This window comes from Catharus ustulatus, chromosome 3 (genome assembly GCF_009819885.2).
Source record: "Catharus ustulatus isolate bCatUst1 chromosome 3, bCatUst1.pri.v2, whole genome shotgun sequence".
Taxonomy (NCBI): domain Eukaryota; kingdom Metazoa; phylum Chordata; class Aves; order Passeriformes; family Turdidae; genus Catharus; species Catharus ustulatus.
The window spans coordinates 22677489-22694015 of NC_046223.1; the positions used below are offsets into that span (position 1 = coordinate 22677489).

General features: G+C 39.0%; 1 protein-coding gene across 2 annotated transcripts in view; it reads right to left on the reverse strand.

Moving 5' to 3' along the window:
* Window positions 1-3556: 3556 nt before the first annotated feature.
* Window positions 3557-16527, reverse strand: part of KCNK2 (potassium two pore domain channel subfamily K member 2) — a 128552-nt gene continuing 115581 nt past the window's right edge. For both annotated transcript variants that reach the window (XM_033055111.2, XM_033055112.2), the window contains one exon: window positions 3557-5860. In XM_033055111.2, coding sequence (XP_032911002.1) covers window positions 5543-5860 — 318 coding nt within the window. In that variant the 3' untranslated portion in view covers window positions 3557-5542. The remainder of the gene's footprint in view (window positions 5861-16527) is intronic.

Consider the following 16527-nt stretch of genomic DNA (forward strand, 5'->3'; position numbering starts at 1 on the left):
TCAGTAAAACTTCTCAGAACACCCTGTTTAATTTGAAGGATCAAATTAATAGTAAAAGAAAAAGAAATGGAGCTAACACTAAACTGCTGTTTAAGGAGTCATTTCAGGCTGTTGATTATCTTCTGAAGAATATTGTTATTTATTGCTAGTGACAATTAGTACATTCCCATCAGGATCTCTACTACACATGTGTTATATGCCTTTCTCTGGAGAATGAAGATCTGGCTGCATATAATTAGTCTTGAGAATTAGCTATTATTAACAATTGAATTAGCACAGTCAATCCTTCTAAAGAAGTTTTTCACTAAGTACATTTGTTTGCCAAAGTCAAACTACAGAGGTCTATATAAACGCTCTTGTGACATTCCCAGAAAAATTAGTGCACCCAGAGAACTGAATGAGTGCTACTGCTAATAATTAATAACAGTGCAGGCAGAACATAATGCTTCAGTTTTAACCACCAAGAATTCTAATATCAGCAGCCCTGTCACAGTGTATTGATCACAAACCGTGGAGATGAGTTGCTTTCTTCATAATTACCCATCTCCAGCAAGTAGGGTAGGAAAACAGCTAATATTCAGAAACAACTAAAACAGAAAATCAATAAGATATTATTTATTACATCACCAGTGCTGATAGACTGTTATAATTCATAAAAAATTGTGAAGTTTATTGATTTTCTAAGATGTTGACTTAAAATTGCGCTATATTTTCAAATCACTGAGTTTACATGAAACTACAGTCATTATACCAAAGTGGGGTTTTTAGACAATTTAAGAAGATGCAACAATGTCAATACATATTGAAGGCACAAATACATCTGGGTCCAGAACATAAAGCTGCATATGCTACTATATTGTTTTACTGCATGAAGGGGACTTATTGTTCTACAATAAGTAATGTACTTGTTTACAAGCCTATTCCATATATTCCTCTGAAAGTTCATAAAACCATGATAAGCAACGTCCTGAAATTGAAATACTCAAGTTTTCCAAGTGCAATAAAACTATACCTATTGATTCCCACAAAAGCTCTTTACAATTGTAACAATAATTTGGCAGAGCAGAGAATGCTTGCTCAAATGAAAAACCTGACGTTTTTAATCTCCATGCAGCTCAACAGCTTGTTATTTCCAGTAACAGTAAATCAGCATCTTGTCTACTTCTCCAAAAAGGAACACTTTATTCACTACAAGGTTACGTTGTTCATTTAAATTTGCAAGGCAACAGAAACAATTTTTTTTGTGTATGTAAAAATAATTAATTCTGGAAGTCATGCAAAATATGTATTTCTCCATATATATAAAATCCTTTCCTTTAAACAGTACTGCAGGGTAGGAAAGAAAAGTTAATTATCATATAACTGTGTGACAGGAATTTATTAGAAGCAATACTGCTGTGTTGCAACACTGTAGGTAGTTTCCCTGACAGGAAAAATCTCCTTCCCAGGAATTATTTATAAATGTATATCCACTTCTGATGTGCATGTAGATTTGACCTAGTAGAGCAACCTCCTTTCTTCTTCTGCAGGGTGCGTTGTGTTCCTCTTTAGAAGTCATTGGTGTAGGAACAATGCTGGAGGAGCAGGAACTCCAAACCAATGTCCAGATCTCCCATCTGCCATCCTGATCTCACAGTGTGACCTAAGGAAGGTCCATTTCAGGTCAAAGGTGGAAATTTCAAAGGTTTAGCTTTTCTATGGGTTTCTGTCACCCTCAAGCTTTCTTCCTAGGGAATCAGGAAGAGGTGGGAGAGATGGACATGGCTGGGATGCTCATGAGACTCAACAAGCTTCTGGGTTTGATCCTTCCATGCTTTTCACTGCTCTGACAATAGCACCTCAAGGCTCCCAAAATATTAGAAGAAGGGCGAGAGGCAGCATGGGAGCTACAAAGCACATGGAGGGGATGCCAAAGAAAGTTTTTGCCCTGGTACTCAAGCAAGAATGGAGCATGGTACAAATTCTTTGCAACCTGATCTCCCTGGCTCTCATGCAGGGCTACCCAAAAATTGGGGGTTTCATCAACATAGACACTTTACTGGGTACAGCACACCAAAGAATACAAAGAAGAAAAAAAGAAAAAAGAAAAAAAAGACAAGGTTATTACAGCCAACAGTAAACAATACAGATCACTTCCAGCTACCCCTTCAAGAGATTTCAGTTTGGTTTTATTAATGAAGTGTTTACTGTAATACTGAGAAATAAATTGTTCAGTTAAGAATATATGAAGACACATTGGCCACCTATATGCCACAATTTATCTCTCATCCAGAACATTTCCCCCACTTTTTCAGGTTTTTTTTCAGGACAAAAGAAAACAGCCCCTTGCCATTTTCACAAACTTGCTTAAGTACCAAGCATATTAGCAGTCTGAAATGTTTCCATGTATGGGATGACAGAAAAGAAAGTGCAAATGGAACCTAATTCATGCTTGGGTAGCTCCATATTTACAAGAGAAAATGAGCTATGCAAAATTTCCAGAGGCAAGAAAGACAGGTTTTTTTAATACAAAGATCTGCTCTTACGGGAATAAAGAGGTAATCCTTTGAGTTCATCAAGTGTTATAAATTAACTGAGCCATCCTCAGCCTTTGTGGTCTATCACTGTGTGTGGAGAAGGAGAAAATGATTTTCCAATAACTTTAATGACACTGGACATGCTTAGATCATGATAACTCTACCTACCTATACCATCTGGACTGTGGCACCTTTTCTTCTTCAGTTATTAAATTTTCCAAATAAAGGATTTTATTTATTTATACTTTTTTCTCCCAGGTAAATCTATTTTGATAGGAGAGGATAATTCAGATCTACTATAAAAGTGAAATAATAAATATTTATAAGTTATCAGGGATTTTTTTTCCCAGAGATCATATTCAAAATTCAAAGGAAATAAAAACTGAATGGGTTTAAGTATCCATACTTGTATCTCAAACGTTGCCACAGTATCTCCAAAAAATATGCTCTTTTCAGCAGGTCCTGAGACTCTTTAAAATGAAAGAAACCACAAAGCCAAGCACTTCTGTAGGTTGGTAACTAGAAACAAGCTGGTTAGAGGGATACAAGGCTTTAACCTAAGATATCTCAGGGAATCAAGGACAATAAATATTGAATACTACCCATCCCTTTCTGAAAAATCAGCTCCAAAAGGCACTAAAACACACTCCACACAAATCAGAATGAAACAATATAAAAACTGCAGTCTTCCTCACTTACCACCAGGCTGGTGCGGGCTCTATTTCCCTTGGCCAAGACCTAATTAAAGAGGCCCCTGTAAAATATTCACCGTAGAAAAGATTTGCTGCAGCAGGAAAGGCTACTGTCCTTAGAGCTGCTTGTTCACACACTGTGCAGAAGGGTGCCAGCAGCCACAGGAGAACCAGCACATGAGGGGCACAGCCCCCCGCACCTCCCCCAGGACAAGGATGGAGCCAGAAGCTCTGTGGCCTATGATGGAAGAAATGGAATCCTGATAAGTTTTTGAAAACAGCAAGAAACACAACTTAAGGTATGGCAACCAAAGAGCATGATTTTTAATGTCAAGGAAAAAAAAGTAGTAATTTCTGTGCTGGGTAAGTCAAGCCTTTATTGCTAAACCAGCTTAAATTAAAGCAGGTGGCAAACTGCTATAGTCTGTAACCAATAAAAGCATAAAAATCAGTTTCACAAATTATTCCTTAGCATTCCAGTTGTAGCAAGCAGGAGATTCAGGAAAGCTTATTTTAATTAAAAACTTTATTTTTCATTACAATTCACAGTTTATACATGGCAAGAAGAACCCTTGCCATGTGGACATTCAGAACACTGTGCTGGGGAGACAAGGGTCTTTGTTGTAAGAGCATTGCTCGGTGCTGTGTCATGGAACCTTCTTAGTTTTAAAAGCGTACTCTCTGTAAATGTTAATTGACTGATATTTACACTGAATTTACATATTAACTTATATTTATTAGAAAACAAGCTAAGCATCCAAAAAACATGAACATTCATATCTTGCATGTTATCTAATGGTCAGAGATGCTGTAAGATTTGCCACTTGAATCATGCCCAATCAGCAAAGTCCCATTCTTTTTTAATTTACAGAGCCTAAATTTTTCTTTAAGGCCTGTTCTATTCATTTTATGTACAGCCAGGTTACAATAGACTAACATAAGGAAAAAAATGCAAAATTATCCATTCCATCCTGCATTTCTTCTGGATCTCATGTACACCTATAAGCAAAACAGAAGGTAAAAAATTAATGTGTTTTCTTAAAATCAATAAAGAAAACCCACAGTCTGGTTTAGATCTGCTTCTTGTCAGCCTATCCTGTCTGAACAATCATCGATATTCAGATTGTGCTATTTATCAGCTCTTCTTCATGCCTGCATTGATATTCAGAGCCATCTCTATTTGAAATGTAGAAAGTCACAGTGATACCAGTTTCAATTGCATTCCCACAGCTCTGGCACAGGCAGCCCATGTGACATTCAGCAAAGCACTCCACCAGGATTCACGGGTAAAATATCATGTAGCTTCTGGGGTGACTTGGCTTAAAAAGGAAATTAAGAATCCTTTTCTACCAAATATCTGGCAGAAGGCTTATGCTTATTAAAAATAGCTGCATTCTTCTGCATTGTTTTTTTGGATGTGATTATTAGAACACAGTAATTTAAAGCCTCCCCCTGCTTCTCTTTATTTGCTCTTGTCATCTACCAAACAATTTAGTGATAGATAAACTACAGATTTTTTTGGTACATCTGATGCAGAGAAAAACAACTGCTGAACACTGCTTGGAAAACTAAGACCTGAAAAAGGTCGGAAAATCCTACAAGTCAGAGTGAACAAGTATCAGCTGGACCTGAGTAAAACAAAATGCTTCTGGGGGACAGGTTTGCAACTTTTGAAACTGCAGTGCCTTTAAATTTGGAGCTAAGAATATCAATTGATTGTTGAGTTTTGGCATTCATTCATGCTGGTTGGTGTCTTCACAACAGACACCTTTGAAACACCACCATTTCAAGAAGAACGAAAGGCTTAAATGAAATACACTTCTCATGCAAAAAACCCTAACAAACAAAAGTTGTACAGGAACTGTAGAGGTTCTGGTTCTTCAAAAGATAAGGCACTGACCAAAATTTCTTAGGTAAAAGGCTGCATAAGAATTTCTTGCCATTTACAAATGTGTTGTAGTCCAGAAATTGTCCATTCCTAGGCTCAGTAAGGTAGACCCTGAAATTTTAAGGACTGATTCCCTCAAAGCTACATTGTTACCATAAACAAGTGAGATTCATTCGTGAGGCCATATGGCACATTAGAAGTGAAAAACAGTCTGGGCAGATAAAGGCAGAAAACATTGCTTGTTCCAGCATCTTTCGGAAACAGCAGTGCCATTCGTCTTTGTGTCTCTGAAGAGATGCGATGGTAACTCGGGACTGAAGTTTTTCTGTGGAACTCATGCACACATATAAAATGCTGCTAGCACTGGTCATCGACAGAGTGGAAAAAAATGGTGTATGGCTAGTCTAAGCCAAGAGCTTCCCAAGGGCTGCGATCCAAAGTCATGGCTACTTAATGTTCTCGATCACGGCTATCTCTTCTGCTGCACAGTGCGGCGTCAAACCATTCATGTAAATGCTGTCTGTCTTTGTCAGAGCGGGCAAGAGGTCCTTCTCGCTGGTCAGGTGGTTCACTGACAGCGTTCTCTTGCAGGGGGTCAGGTCCTGGTTGTGGTTGACAGCGAGCTCTGCAGAGAGTTTCCTTTTGATGGAGGTGGCCCGCTGGAACTTGTCGTAGATCTCCACGCTCAGGCGCCTTCGGGTCTCCTTGAACTCGGCGGTGACGTTGGCTGTCCACTCTGCAGCGTGGGCTCTGAACTCCCCCACCTGCAGCAAAAGCCAGGAACAAAAAGGAAGCATTATGGCACCAAGGACTTCAGACACTGTTTATCTTCAGGAGCCTGGTAAGAGCGCAGGGCTGCCAAAGAGCTGCCACTGGCACCAATTTCTCATGCCAAAGATGCACTCTTTTATTGACAGCAGCTAAGGAAGAAATGATGCACTAGCAGGAGTTAATAACAATTCCAAAAACACAAAAATATTTTCTGCTGATTTTTTATTGTTGTCATAGGCAGTCAGCAATACAGGGAAGCTGTAGAGGTTTGACAGCTGCACAATACCCAGCTGGTCAGGGGATGCTGAAATCCCAGCAATCCAGGCTGTGTTATGTATTGTTACTAGGGTGAGCAGTAATTTATGAACACTTTCACTGTCTCTGGAAAATCCTTGGGAGACTTGGCAAAGAATTTTCTAAATTTAGACAGAAAAGCGTTTTTAAAGAAAACCATCAGCCGTTTGCATCCTCTTTCTGTGCTTGCTCAAATAGAGCATCAACACAGCAACAGTTAGGTCACCTCAGTGGCATGTCTTCTTCCCACCCTGAATCCCAAATTATCCTTGTTTTTCCTCAGATATGGCATAAGGTAGACTGAGTAGATTTGGTCTGAGGTAAACTATGGCCTGTCATTTATTTATTATTTATATTTTTGCTCTTGTATTTCAGTCAAACCACCATTACATTAAATAAGTTATGTAGGTAGCTAAAGGAAGCACCTTTTGACGATATTATCTCATTATAACTCCAAAGGAAATAGATTATTTCTCTTTAAATCTCTTCCCCCTCAGCAGCTTAATACTGGGAAGGTACCGTACAGGGAATGTAGATTACCCATTAATATAACTCCAAAGTAAAGCATTTCAGGAGAACTTAACCCACATAAATTAGTCTAATTGGTACTGTTCAGTACAGAATTTTGAACACTGGTAAGCAAACTCTGACTTGGTAAGCATAGAAATGAAAAAATCTATTTACACAGAGAAATACAGGTGGCAAACCATCAGAGAAAAAAGCCACAGGCTTATTCATGCTTTGCAGTGCAGTGGAACACAGGAATATAATGAAGGTAAAAATTAATCAGCTCATCCAGGAGTGACAGAGTTTCAGGAAAACTTTCCCCCTCCGGAAACAAAACACAAAGATCTCTTCACCCAAGGGTCATTTTATTACATTCGTCTCTACTTCAGTGAACTGCAGAGATCACAGAAGTGGACAAATGTCTACTTTCTATAAAAAGGGTAGTTATCTGCAATACACAAGGAATCACCCAGCTAATGATTATTAGTATTTAATTTGTGCAGCTAGGATCAGACACACTGCACTTCAGATCTGAAAGTAATGAAATCTGCAATGCTGAAACATCTCAACTGCTCCAATATTTTTACTTGTAATAAATAAGTAATAAAAATATGATAGATAGTATCAGTGCACATCCTGGGGGAGTTTTCTCCTTTTCCTAAGACTTACTAAAGGCAGGCCACCCAGGTCCAGGAGAATGGTTCTGGCTAGGGAGCAAAGAGCCAGTACACAGGTTTCTATTTTACCATATATACATGTACCCCCCACCAGTTGTCTAAGCATTTAACAGACCAGGTGTTTTGCTCAGGCACACACCTCTGGCATTGCATGTGGTCACATTCAAGAGATGCTACCAAGATTTAAAATTGTGTCCCAGTAACTTACTAGAGGATATAACCACCTTGAACAACAATGTCCCCATAATATTTCAATTTTTTTTTTTTTTAATTTTTTTTTAAGTTCCCACGTGGTTTCATGTTTGTTCATGAGGAAGAATCAATTGGCCTTGCTTCTGAAGAAAGTAAGTTCATCTGACCTCCAGGAGAAGCTCAGAATGTTCCTGGTAATGGACTTGTCTTGCACAGGGTGAGCTGCTCTTGGGCATTCTAGTTATTCAGAAGGATCTTAAAATTGTGGTTGTTGGGATATTAGAGTCTGAATTCTAGTGAGATTTCTTTGGGGAAGCAAGTTTATGCAGCCAGCTGAAGAGCATCAATAAGTTTACCTTTGGATATAGGCTCATTCCAAGTAAGGTGGTGTGGAATACTAACATGGGGGACACAATTCTACCTACCCATACACCAAAGTTGTGACTTTGGTTTATATTAAAATCGTAGGAGAGAGACACAAACTGAAACATGCTGTTACCAATGCTATTGCTAAGTAGAATCAAGATGAATTTGTAGTAAAACAGAAGGAATTGGAACACATTGAGAACCAGGAGTTCAGTGCTGTTTGAACTATGCATGCCCCAAATCACTGCTTTTGGCCCCTATTTTTCATGTGAATTGAAATGCATTCCAAATTGTTACCTCTTTAAAACAAAACTCTTAATTCCATAGCACTTACACACTCAAGTAGGGTTGTAAGAAAAGGGTTATAAGGAAAGAAGTGTGCCATTTTAACTGCCAGTGTATATTAGTAACTTGCTTATATAATTTGATCCCTTCTTGATCCATAGGAACAAAACTGTAATATGTTCAGGTTCTTTCCGTCCTTAGGTTATGACATTTTAACACACTGCATTACAGCTCCTCTTCATGTGGGCTCTGACAACCACAAAACATCTCATGCAGAGACACTGAAATGCCAGTAGCTTGTGCTGCTCAAAAAAATTAAATTCTTGGCATTCCTACCTACTGCAACAACAATTTACTTTTCTCCAGACCTCTTGCCTCATTACAGCACAGCTCTGTAGACTCTGTCATAGTTGGGGGCAGTGTGACATGAGGACAAGGCCTCTTAGTCACAGAAATTATAGACAACTACATCTGAAAGTCACAGAATATTTCAGAAGCAATAGGAAAAACATGTCACAGTGATAGCACCTGTCTCAGCCATACAAGAAACAGCACTAATCTGGTGATGCTTCTCACTTTTACCTTCAGGGAAGAGAAATGTCACTAGTACTGGTACCTATCTCAGCTCCTGAATTGACTTCCTCCACATCAAAATCCAAATTAGACTGCAAGGTGTTAGACATATTTCACAAGGAGTATCAACCTAGCTACACTGAATATCAACAGCAAGTAACTTCGTTATGCATTTAAGAAGCAGGAAGCAGCACCCTACTGCTTTATGATTCCAGGGAAGACAAGTCTCAATAACAAGTTCTCGAGAATTATGGTATATAGTAACTCAACTAAGTATTCCACTCAGCACACTTCACAAAACAAAAAACCCCCCAAAACAATCCCCAAAACCAACACCCAAACCCCAACTTTTCCAACAAACGAACAGCATTGACCCTTGCCCACCCCAGGTTGCCTGGCCTCCAGCTACCACTGCCAGGGTATCCTATGTGATCTGCACCACATCCAACAACCCTATGAGGATATCTCAAATACCATAGGTCATCTCCAGTAACACCTCCAAGTGTCTGTGCCAATTTATGTGTCTACCTGTGGTGGAGATGCCACATTTACTCATTTTGGATATAATGAGAAACTGCCTCTGAACCACTCAAGTAGAACACTCTCCAGGTTCTTGTTGAAGTCACTATTGGGTTTTTTTTTGGGGTGAGGGGAGGTTTTTAGTGAAAAACAACAGACATCAATAAAGTACTGCATGAACTTCCTGAATGACCAAACAGTTCCCAGGCTGCATACATACATGATCATCAATATAACTTCAAGATAGATATACTGAATTTGACAGAACTAGGAAAAAAACATGGATGTTAAGCCACCATTCCTTTGCCTACTCCTGCCAAAATCCATCTAAATGAATAATATCCTAGGAATGGCCCTCAGTCAATGTCTCCAGTACGATCAAAAGTTCCAATTCAGTTTCATTGCTACTGTGTTTTAGCTTTCTGTCCAGCTGAGCTCCACACCTGGGTAAAGGCCAACAGCATAAGCCAGAATGTAAGAATGTCCAAGGGGACGCTGTTGAAACTAAAACACAATTTGAACAGACTGAAGCACCTGCTTCGTTCTTAAGTACATTTAGTCTAATTCCTTATACTTGTCACAAGTTAGAGAATCTTTCTGGACACACAAAATTATCCAAACACTAATGCATGCAACACTCCCCACCATTCAGGAAGACCACTCATCCTATTGAGTGTCTGCAAAGCACGAGCCATGTAGCCATACACAAGGAATCTGTATTTTGAATCAAGCCTTATCTGTGCTCTAGTAGGAAAACAAAAAAACAGCACCCTAATTAAGGACATCCTTAAACAGACCAAGAGAAATGCCCAGCTTAACTTTGTTTTAGTTTTGCTCCTCTGTCTCTGGGATATTCTTGAAAAACCCCAACTTCACAGTATAATCAGTTAATCTACTTCTGCTTACAGAGGGGGAAGAAGTATATCCTGCTTGGATGGAGCTCAGATATATGACATGAAAACTATGATATACTCAGGAGGAGGTAAACCACTGAGTAGCAAATAAAAAAAAATAGCATCATATATATGTCATGCAAGAAAATGAAAACATATATTTCTAAGTAATGTGTGCCGTTTTTTCTGTCATAGCTGAGCATTATGTTGTTTCCCCTTGGCATACAGGACTCATACATCTTATGATGAGCATGTTAGTGCAAGCCAAAAAAAATTGAGTTTAAAAAGTAAGTAGATGAGCTGGAGGTATCCATTTGACTGTATTTTAGTGTGAAAAAAGATGCCCTTCTTTACAGATATTCTTAACGGTCTAGATGTTCCTCAGTATGTAATTTCTCGCATTTATCCCTAATGCATTCTCTGAATTTTCATAGTTTCATTCTTTCTCTCCAGAGTGCTTTATCCTGCTACTTAAAAATAACACATCCAATTAACCTCCCTATGATATGCTACTCAGACAAAACTAGAAAGTGCATTACATGTCAAATTATGCAGGCAGCAGAATACAGAACATAACATTTTGTCTTAGCTCTCAGGAAATTCAGCCAGTGTTCACAGAAATTGTTCACAAAGTTACTTTAAGAAAAATGTAGGTACAGAGAAAGGTGATGGGTTTAACAACTCAGCTTCTGGATGGGTTTATCCCTGAGTGCTTTGGAGGGGTTTCCTACCTGCCATCTCACTTTCTTGCAGTTCTGGGCAAGTATATGCCATCTTTTCCCACCCAAGTTTCTGCTGGACACAAATTTCTATCCATCACCTCAGTTTCTATAGGTGAGAGAAGATCAGAGTGCAGAAGAGAAAAATTTTTAGTGAAACCTGTGCATTTGCTGCACACTAAGGGACTCTCACCTATAGTCCACCTAAAATTTCCAGCCTAATTGATCAGGCTTTCTGTATCTCTGTTATTATAGTGTTATTAGTGCATACTCAAAATACCTGTGGACAGGTGTTCAGAGAAGAGTGTGCTCCACTTCTCTTTAAAGGTAAACAGCCACAAAATGCAAGAAATACCACAGGCATTAATGACATACCTATGCTGAGCTTTCCCAGGTCCACCATCTTCTATGCCTTATACTTTCATCCTGTCAGGACCTCAGTTCTGTAGCAGGGAGCTCTTTTTCACAGATCTTTAAGGTACCAGACTTTGATTTCAAGGTGAATGGCACACATGAAGTAGTAAGTGATGCCTTTGTTGGTTCCACTCATGGGTATACACATCCCTCTGTTTTTCAGGCAAATATCAGAGGGGGAAAAAACTCTTTTGTGAAGCTGCCATCTTCTGTGGTAAGGCCTCAATTACACAGACAATTGCATTTTTGTAGCTAGGGTGTTCAGAAACGTTTTGGGAACAATGCTCTCCTGATAGAAACTGGATTGTTCAGTCCTGTAATAAGCAATGCTTGTGAGTTCATTCTGGTGAACAATGATTGTTTGGTTTCACCCACATAACTTCCATGAACACATCTGATGCCTTGGATGAAGTAAACCACATTCTCCAATGGGAATGCAGAGAGCCCACAGATTCTGATTATTTTATTTGTGGAGGAACATCTATGGTGGCAACTGTGGGAATATGTTTTGTGGAGATGTAACAGATGGCAGATACAAAAAATGGCCTTTTTCTCATCATGATTTGATTCAACAAAATAAAAACAGCCTAAAATCATGCCTACCAAACAGAACTAGATAAACTAAGAGTCAACATGGTTGTTCTGTTTCCCCCTCCCCCAAATAAGAAGACTGCTATGCTAGGTATATCCTCAGAACTGTTCTTGAATATTGCCCATCAGATACGTCTTTGCATAGATCTGCATGCATGTAGTCCCTGTAGTGTAGACAAGTTATGGGCCTGATTATATCACTCTCTATTCTGCTTTATTATTAACTTCCAGAGATAAAGGTAAATAAAAGAAAAAATGTTGACATTTTCCTTTAAAATCAGATCTGTTTTGTGGTTTCAGCTGCCTTAGAGAGCCATCCAGCCCCTCTTTCAACCTGGTGAGAGCGAATGACATGCACCTGTATTAGCCACAAGAAACTACTTAGGTTTGCATAAAGCTCTACCAGCTGAACCTAAGGTGGTTCAGGGGAACAGTGTGTATCCTCTGCCTGCGCTACACAGCCAATGATTTGGCTGCAGCCAGGAATAGCAAACATTTTAAGAACTATACTAGAAGCATAATGAAACCCAAGCCACAGGCAGTTGAAAGACTGCCTCAACTTTCTCCCAGAGGAAAGAAACAACTCTTTCATAAACTCACTGGACGTTTTTTAGCTTATAAAGATATGCTAAAAAAGAACAAACATTAAAAAGGGCTTTTAATTTTTACTTGGTAGTATGGAATGATTATAGTAACTACTTGTTCAAGTTCCAACAAGAACTGTTTATTACTTAACTTTCTAATGTCAATATCTGGAGTGATATTTGTGTGAAATATTAAAGCTCCACTTTAGCTGTTCAACACTAACATTAGAACTGCACCTATCCCTTGTGAAAGGCAGTATTCCATAGCTGCTTTGGTCCCTTTTATCTGCCACTGAAAAGCACTTTCCTCAATGTCAACACACCTACTTGCAAGGGCATTCTGCTGAACTTGCTTTGTCTGGGAACTCATCCTCAAAACAGCTATCAGATTCATACACTCAGCATTAGTAACACATTCTGGAGTCTTTTCCTAACAATATCCAAGCACTGAGATTATCCTAAAAAAAAAAAAAAAAGGTAAAGTTTTCAGGAATGTTAATCATGAAGATATCAGTGATAGTCAACCTGGAATATTTTCAGCCCACAATAAAGTAAATCACAGTAAATGTATTTATTGCTGTAACAAAGGATAAATTGCATCTTATCTCCAAAAATTAAGACTTCTCAATGTAGACCATCAAAAAATGCATTCTGGGAATCTTCATGAGTAATTAACTCCAAGAAAGGCCATTGCTGTAACTGATGTCTCTTTAATCAATTTCTATTATTATGAAATATAAGTTTCTTGCTCTAGTTTTATATTTGAAAATTCAATAGCTCTTGCCTTCACTCCCTTGCCTCATGGATCATCCACTGGTGGAATTTTTTTCTTTCCTGAACACTGTGGGAGAGCAGGGCCAGGCAAGAGAAACACTGCCAGTGTCCCTGTGCCCTAGACCATGCTGCTCCTCATGGAAGTGTACTTGGCAGTACATCTCTTGTAATCAGCATCCCACCAGGACCTGGTACTCAATATGCAATAATGAAACAGCAGTCTCTACATGCCTGGCATGACCAGCTAAGAGGTGTGACAAATATAAATGTAACCACAGCAAAACTATGGAGATGTTATCTGTGTGTGTGCTGAATCTGAAGTGAAGCAAGCATTACATGTCCAAAGTACACAAAACTATGAGGGAAGATCTCAAAAGTGTGTCAAAAGCCATCAGCTGTTTAGTTTTCCTGGATTTCTAATTCTCAGAACAAGATGTTCTATTCATTATTGCACACATTACTACAGCAGACTTTGAGAAGTCTGATCAATATAGAAAGTCAGTATTACAGACTGTTGCTAGGGCAGATTCAGGAACATCACCAGGATAACTTTAACTGATAGAAAGGAAGAGATCAAGTTGCATTCAGAACCAGGTCACTCATTTCCATCTCCTCCTTACACTAATACCACTCTTTATACATCCCTGAGGCTCTGGGCTGCTACAGAGAGACTGTACTCTCACCTTTTATTTTGGGTTTGTTTTGGTTGAGGTTTTTGTTCTGTTGCTAGTCAAATTTGGCTGGAGACATGCAGTTGTTTTGACTGTAGAAGGATTTTATATTTCTCCCCATCTCACAGAAATTATTATAAGCAATCACCTTTTTGAACATGGCTGTTCCCTCCTAAATGAACTTCTCTGCACATCTTGGATGTAGTGGGAAAAAAACCTCTCAATGCAAGACAGATTTCTTTTCAGATGCTTCCCTTACCATTTTTGTAGCTCTCTGAATTCTTCCTGAAGTGTAGACAACAAATCTAGGGGCTGCTTTCCAGTAATATACCTTTTAACATCTGCAGCAGTAGCACCACTTTCCTACAGAAACTTGATGACTCCCTGCTTGCACATCTTAGAATTGTTACCCTTATTAATCACTGCCTTGCAAAATTACTTTGCATGCCATGGCTTTGACACTATACTTGCCTCCCACAAATATTTCCAATTCAGTGCTTTCTAGGAACAGACTTCCATCACATCAGCCTGACCAATTCAGTAAACTAGTGGATATAAACTTTGCAAAACTGCTGCAGTTTGGTTTGGTTTTTTGGGTGTCTGTTAGTTGGCGGTTTGGGTTTTTGTTTGTTTGGGATTTGTTTGGGGTTTTTTTAGCTTTGTCTTGGCCTGTTTTTCTTTTATGCTTTGGATTATGTGTCTGTTCTCTTTTGCTGGCAGGTGGGGGAGCTGGTGGGTTGGTGGGAGGGGATATAAGAAAAGGAAAAGTCCAAACATGAGTTTTCTTCAACAGAAGCTGACCCATCTCACTTGAAACAATGCAAAATGGACCAGCAAGTGACTCTGACCACCAGGCTGAAGAGTTATTCTCTGCCATCTTCAATTCTAAGTAAGCAGATTTGGTTTCCTGAAACAGGGAGAACCAAGTCAAGAGTTCATTGAACAGCTGAGCAATGTCTTCCTCCTCTTTGGCTATACACCCTCACTGCACAGCCTCTGAGGACAATCTGTTTGCCTGGAGGTTGAAAACCCTTCAAAACTGTTTCTCACTTGAGTCCACTAATTTTTTCATCTTTTCATGCACACAGCCTACATTTAGGGTCCCTCTTTAGGGGATATGAGAAATGGGGTCTAGTTTCTTTATGCTGGGTCCCTTGTAGTGGGTGAGCACCTTCAGCCTGAAGCTAATAAAAAGACAACAAATAATATAGGGAGTGCAATAATCACCATGGCATCATCATGACAAGTCTAATTCTGTTTTGACAGACTTGAGTGACAGCTCTGTCACTGGTGCCAAGAAAATTAAACTGAATGATGATTCAGATGAGTCAAATTTGTTGAGTTTGTTTATAAATATCAAGTATAGCAACTGCCTCTTGAATTTCCACAAGAAGCAAATGCGTTATTTCTCATGAAATTTTAGGCTTTGTCTTTAAAACTGGGTGCATGTTGTTCAATTCAAAAGACTGACTGAAAAAATCACTTGCCCAAACTAAGCCGATGTCACCTGGACTCCTGATACAGAGCGGAGAGAACAGGATCTATAGCCCAAAAGACTAAGACTGTTGGTTGGGTAGGCATTTTTGCTGAAAATGCTGGAATTCAGAAGCTGCTGCACACAGAAGTAAAAATATGACAAGGAAAAAAAACCTGCTGAAAATTTACCTTTCAAAGAGACTGAAATCAGAACACTTTAGAAGTGTTCTGAGTAATCAGAGTGTAGAGAATAATGAAGAGGAGGGAGTTTAAGGCAAGCTAGTATAGCTGAGGCTGAACTTCAGAGACAGATCGCCTACTTAAGATTACAGCACACAGCATGTTCCAGTGACTTTCTGACATTTCATCTATCTTACTGTATGAGCTGCTTCCAGATCCATCCTTCTAAAACTCCCACTTCTGTCTCTACTTGTCTTTCACTTCCCTCCTCATTTGATGCATTCAAAATTCTCCAGAGTGTTTCAGGAGACAAAAGCCACCTGAGCAACTGACTGACATACTGGTTATCTGGATTTTAATATCAAAATACAGCAGTTCTGTGCATTAGTGCATTTCTGATCAGATATTTTTCGTCTCAGATCCACTTGCATATGGCAAACTTTCCTGGTAGTATACTGGAAAAAAAGGACGTTTTATTTTGTTGAAACAGTGAAATGCATTATTACCTCAAAATCTTACGTAAACTGCTCCTAATAACAACACAACTACATTAAAATATATGGATAGAACTGTAGATTTTAGGTGATAGTCATTAAGAACATGCTTCCTCCCTGGAATAAGAAGGACTTCCCTTCGTGCCATAAATATGTTGATATCTACTGATACTTTTTACTTCAGACTGTAGGAAGAAGGAAAAAACAGATTATGGCTGCCTACCAAAAGAGATATAGCTCTGATGAAATATAGTTTTGGTTGTTGGGGGGAAGTAAAGAAGAACAATTACAACCTCTCTGTCTCATTCTGGACTCAGGTAATATTCTCTAGATTTTGCTGCTTTGACTTAGACTGCTGAAACCAGCACAACTTATCACTACTGAAAGATCTACTCCTTATTGCATCTAAAACACGTTAGACTACTGTTTTCTTCATGGAAAGTAGGATACA